Source organism: Myzus persicae, unplaced genomic scaffold (genome assembly GCF_001856785.1).
Source record: "Myzus persicae strain clone G006 unplaced genomic scaffold, MPER_G0061.0, whole genome shotgun sequence".
Taxonomy (NCBI): domain Eukaryota; kingdom Metazoa; phylum Arthropoda; class Insecta; order Hemiptera; family Aphididae; genus Myzus; species Myzus persicae.
In genome coordinates this window covers 366,761-372,760 of record NW_019100847.1, presented here as the reverse complement: position 1 = coordinate 372,760, position 6,000 = coordinate 366,761, and the positions used below count along the sequence as shown (strand labels likewise).

Sequence of the window (6,000 nt, the reverse complement as noted above, 5' to 3'; positions counted from 1 at the left end):
TTGGAATGAATATGATGTGATTAACAATACAAATTGTACGACGGATATTTAATAATTGAATATAATATAGAGTATAATATAATATGTATTATATAAAACAAATAATTTAGGTGTCTTTTACCATATTCTAATCAAACATTATTTTATTATTATCGTTATTTTTATTATTATTATTATTATTATTATTATTATATTATTAATATTCAGTAAAAAATATTAAGCTTATCATAATCGAATATATAATATACTCTCGTACATTGTACATACATACAAATATATATATTATGTATATATATTATATCATATTTATAACATTATGACTCGAGCCTACGCGTTCTTACATTCTATTATAATATATTAATATATATATATACAATATACATTATACATATATATGTGTGTGAGGGTATGTTTTACACTCGACGAGTAGGTATGACGTATAATATGCAAGGGGAGGTTTTTTTTTTATTGAATTCGCTTTTGTTTTTCGCACGTGTTATTTGATTTGAATTGACGCGGATGACCGGAGGGAGGAAATATGGTCGACGTTATCGTAACGATGACGCACTGCAATGTGTTTTTTATACTTTTTAAACTTGGAAGAAGCGAATATAAACGGTACGCGGTCCGTGGCCGCGGGGTCGTCGTCGACGGTCGACGGGTTAGACGAAACCGAGTGACCAACTCGCGTTGGCCACGTAGCTATCATTAACTGCCGTCGCGTTTCACAGGCGACCGTATGACGCTGGGCCTGGACGACGACGAAGGGGTGGCGGCGGCTGACGATCGTTTCTGCGACAGTGGCGGTGATTCGATGTCAACCTGTGCGGACGAATGGTCGTAGTCTTCTTTGAAGTGCGGGCCCTCGGACAGTGTCTCTTCGATGATCACGAAGATCTTGTCTTTGTCCGACTGTGAGTGGACAAAAAAACCACCGATTAAACATCATTATGCATCATTTTATTTATAAAAACATATTTTCATCAACGACAATCCATTCTCAACAGATGTGCACTGTACACAGCGGGAAACTGGAGGAGATAAAACAAAAATATGATATTTGGACGAAAACAGTATACACTACTAACAAGGATTTATTTTATCTATAATTTAGGTCCACTCTAACTTCTAGGTTTGATTGAATTAAAGATTAACGAGTGATTGCGATTAAACAATCATTCTGCATAGTGGTACGTACTAGAAATTTGTGAAAATCATTTTCAAAATACAAAACATTATTCTTTAAGTTACAAAAAAAATTAGAAATGTTTTTGCTTCTAATATGGCCGACAAGACATGAACTAAATAAACTTGTACGAATCGCTTATTGGAACAATATTTTCTACAAAATATGCAATAAACAAGAAATCATGAAAATTATGTTTACTAATAAAAGTAGAGTGATTTACAACCCAGCATAAACATTTTTTTGGTCTGAGTGATAAAATCGATTTTTTCCAAGGATGGTTAGATAAAAAATATAGATCAGGTTATTGGCATCCCCCTCTTTGAAGAATTGACATCCGGGTTTGAATTAAACTCACCTCATTGATGAAGCCGAAGTGCACCAACTCCTGAGAGAGAGACAGCGCCGTGTCCGCGTCCGTTATGGAACACGTCAGTTGACGATTCATCTTGTCGTCCATCCGCAGTAGAATTGTCATCTGTGTGGAATAAAAATTGTATAATTAATGGTTCGTACTTCAGTTCGAGACATTTTACTAAGTATTTTATAATACAGAATATATTAATAATTTATTGTACGATGTATATAGTATATGTATTACGTGAATCGGTTTACATAACTATAATATCACGAACAGTCGTTATATAAACCGACATTGTCAAAATGTCTACCGAAGGAGGAGGAATGGAGGACCCCATATACCTAGTCATAATTTCGTACGTGGGGAGATTATAATATATTATTATTATATAATAATATACCGACCATGAAGTCATTTTGAGCATCGTCTCGTGGTTTGATGTTACACATCGTATTGACGATACGTCTGACTTCGACGTCGACCGGGCCGGAGCTGCTTCTATCCGACGGGATGGACTGGTCCATGGAACCAGTTGGACTCTGCGGCTGATACGTGGTAAGCCGTACAGGTCCAGCCTCCAGGGCATATGCAGTCAATGGGTAAATGCCAAATCTGCATTTATGTTAAGAAAAAAACAGAAATCGACGTTATACATTATATTAAATGGACAGCACACGATTTTCACAAAAAAAGAACAATAACAAACTATATAAACGGGTTGTGTGTGGTGGTGGGGGGGGGGTCAGAAGTGAGAAATATTGTTAAATAATATAGTTGTATGTTTGTAGGTGGGAAGTGCTATGAAGTGGTTTTAACTAAAATGCACTAACATTTTACACTTTATTCATAATTTGCATAATATTATAAATTATATAATATACGTCAAGTGTTAAATCAGTTTCGACTTTGTGCAGACTTTAAAATATCGACGGCAATATTTGGTATAATATGACGAGATGAAAAATTAATTTTTGTAATACGACCCCCAACGGTTCAAGTTAAATATAATATATAAATAGCCGCTCGATCCAATAAATATACATTTAAATGAATAATATGGATCGTCTATCGTGGAGTGATCAATTATGTTGGCTAACCGTTTAGATGAAACATTTTATTATTAAACAGTAAATAATATTTTCGAAGTCATGATTTAATGCACACATAAATTGTCAAAACTAAGAAATATGCACTGCAAAATCAGTGAAATGTGCCAAGTTAAATTTCGTTATTTTAACCTTATCGACTTATCTATACATTCTACGAAGCGGAATTTGTACATTAGCCAATATACATATATACCTATTATACAATAATATAATAATATATAAATCAAAATAGTGTTGAAAAAATACGCAAATATGGCAAATCTTATAACTTCCCGAGTCCTAAATCAATAATAATTGTTAATGGATACGGTTATATATTATCTCACTATAGACTATAGATAATAATGTTAGGCATAACACACACCTGACGTCTTCGACGAACTTTTCGAGCTTGTTGCTCTCCGGGACATCGGACATTTTGAACTGGACCAATCGAGTTTCGTCGCCGGGGTACACTATCTCAGCAATCACTTTTTCCTGAGGGTACACCTCATCGGACAGTCGATCGGCAAAATGTTCTAAAAACAGAATAAATAAGATTAAAATTAGTGCTATGAAGGGCGTGCTTATCTGCGGGGCAACTAGAAAAAAGTGTAATCGTAAGACTATTATATTACTATACATGCGATTTACCAAGCATCCTCACCTCCTTTTTCTTCTATAATGCAGTTTTTTAAAATCGGATTTTTTGGAGTTTTTAAATGCATGTATTTACTTAAAGACCATATTTTCGAAAACTTAACAAGCCTCAAGCAAACCCCAAATATGAGACAGACCCTAGGAACGCTTACCAGTCTTGACCAGAGCGTGCGCCGCGAGTAGTTTCAACGCGTGCACCTCAAACAGTACAGGGTGGAAGAGCAACGTCCGGGCAGAAGGACGTTTCTCAAAATCGGCCGTCAGACACTGATAGATCAGGTCCTTTTGCAGCGGATCGTCCAGCGACTCAATCGTGCGGTTGATGTGATCCTGCGTGACTAGCGTACCGCTGTCGCCATTGCCCTGTATCTCCAGCGTGGCCATTTCCAACGCACACATGCCAAACGCGTAAATGTCGATGGCGGGCGTCACGAAATCTGGAATAATTTGGTTTCATAAATAAAAAAACTCATAAAAGTAAAGGGAGAGACGTAGTGGACCTACACATAGGTCGGACGCACGTGTTTTTACACATACACAATGGGGTGACTTTTTACGTTTTATCGGTCGATTAAGTACCAACTTATTTTTCAAGTTCCCTTCTCCCCATTGTTATTACAATACTATTTATGTACATTTTTATGAGGAAAATCAACTTTATTTTGTATATTAACGATTTTTAATGCTATTTTACCAATTTAAAATGTCTGCAAACAATTTTTAGAAAAAAGAACATTTCGACATAAATCTCAAAAATAAAATGTTGTATTTATAACTAGGTACTATACTTAATGTGTACATAACAAATTAATTTAATATTAAACTTTTGGCTCATATTTTTAGTGTTTCTAACTTTCTAAGAGAGTAGAATAAAAAGCCAACAATTAGGTATCTTTTAAATACCTAAAAACTGTACATAAAAATACAACGTACCAAAGTTATATGTACATAGAAAAAAGAATCTCCAGGCAGTTTCAGTGCACCTGTCTATAAATATTATTGAGACAAATTAATTTCACCACTCACTTCCGCATTCAGGCGCGATGAAATGCATGTTTTTCATGTTTTCCCGGCAAGTCTTGATGTGCACGTGAATGGTGTCCGGAGCAACTATAGTTTTTTTTTTTTTTTTAGAAAAAAAATGTCTGTTAGTACCGTCACAATCACAGTCGTGCCTCAGCTCGATCCGACCGCACGTACATTTGACCCGACCGTTTCCGGTCCTGGACAACCCACGCGGTCCTTAACGCCGAAACAATGTATAAGCCGCGAACGCGTTAACAAACCTACACAGAAATATGGGGTAGCCCTAGCATCGTCATTGCCTAGGACCGTCAGCCGGCGCCAAAGTACGGTACGGAACGTTTCGGGGCTTTGGCACTGAAAACAAGTTTTGTTCCGTTTTTGTTTTTAAACCATGCTTAATATCGTAACAATTATCATCACCTTCCATAATAATTGCATACCACGGTATATATATTATATAGGTACGTTATAATGTCTAATGTTTTTTTTTTATATATATATATATTTTTTGGTAATGTTCCCTTACATGGCATGTTTCGCTCGTGCGGTACTTTACCTGATCCTATTTTCACGAGTCCATTGTGTTGGATAAATATCGTGTCACAGGTCAGATTCCCATGGATGATGGGCGGTGAACATGAATGCAAGTAACTGAAAAACAAACCACAACTTTTGTTTTTGTTTTTTTTTTTGTTTTTTTTTTGCTTTCTGGCAGCGGTGGTCTTTCGGACACACACACACACCACGGCCGGATAGCACAATTTTTTTCCCCGCGTTTTCAGACGTTCGTTATTCTACACAGAAAAAAAACACCAGCTATCGGCGGTTGTCCGGTCGGACCGGCGGCGCTCGGGACGACTATATAAATTATTCGTTCTCATATTATATAAAATATCACAATTATAAATAGGTGCTAGTGCACAACACAGTACATATAATATATATGTATATCGTATATATATTTGTTTCATTATATAGAATATACAAAATATAATATATACGTTAGTACACTAAACACAATGTACAATAAAAAAAAATTTAAAAAAAAAAAATTATATATTATATAGGTTTTTATGTTTATTATTTCATGTTTGTGCGCCAAGGCAGCATCAGGCGAATGTGGAAGAAAGATTTTTTGTCGAAGTAGCCAACAAATTGTTGCCCGAACGTGCGACGGGGGAAGCAAAACCACAACGACTATAACATATTCTCCGACAACACGCACGACCCGCGACTATATTATATTTATTATATTATTATTATTATTATTATTAGTATATATACAGGTTGAGTGTGGTGGTGGCGGCAGCGCCAGCGGTGTAGGTTTGGTGAATCGTTTTTCCATATTGATTATAATTTCGGTTTGTTTTTGTCTTATCGTTTTTCGATTTTTAATCCTTCTGAAAAAATACAATTATACACACACACACACACAAATAATAATTGGGCGTGCGCATATGACGGGAGATTATTGCCATCAGTCGAGATCTCGCTGTCCCGGGAGCGGTCTTCCACATCTTCTCCAGAATAGTGAGTTTAAGTTCTGCAATCAGCGGCAGCCACGGCGACGACGACTCTTCCAGTAGGTATTTGTAGCGGGGTGTGATATGTTATTATAATATTATATTATGTTTATCGAGTATTTACCACCGTGTTATTATTATATACTACATACTCAC

The 6,000-nt window shown here is 36.0% G+C and overlaps 1 protein-coding gene across 1 annotated transcript in view; it reads right to left on the bottom strand.

The window, feature by feature from the left end:
• Positions 1-397: 397 nt before the first annotated feature.
• The window catches only part of LOC111026409 (nuclear receptor-binding protein homolog), a 49,101-nt gene continuing 43,498 nt past the window's right edge, over positions 398-6,000 (bottom strand). The window contains exons 4-10 of the mRNA XM_022304483.1: positions 4,878-4,972; positions 4,322-4,405; positions 3,448-3,732; positions 3,021-3,174; positions 1,952-2,159; positions 1,545-1,664; positions 398-912 (exon numbers count right to left, since the gene is read on the bottom strand). Of these exons, the coding sequence (XP_022160175.1) occupies positions 709-912; positions 1,545-1,664; positions 1,952-2,159; positions 3,021-3,174; positions 3,448-3,732; positions 4,322-4,405; positions 4,878-4,972 (1,150 nt within the window). The 3' untranslated portion in view covers positions 398-708. The remainder of the gene's footprint in view (positions 913-1,544; positions 1,665-1,951; positions 2,160-3,020; positions 3,175-3,447; positions 3,733-4,321; positions 4,406-4,877; positions 4,973-6,000) is intronic.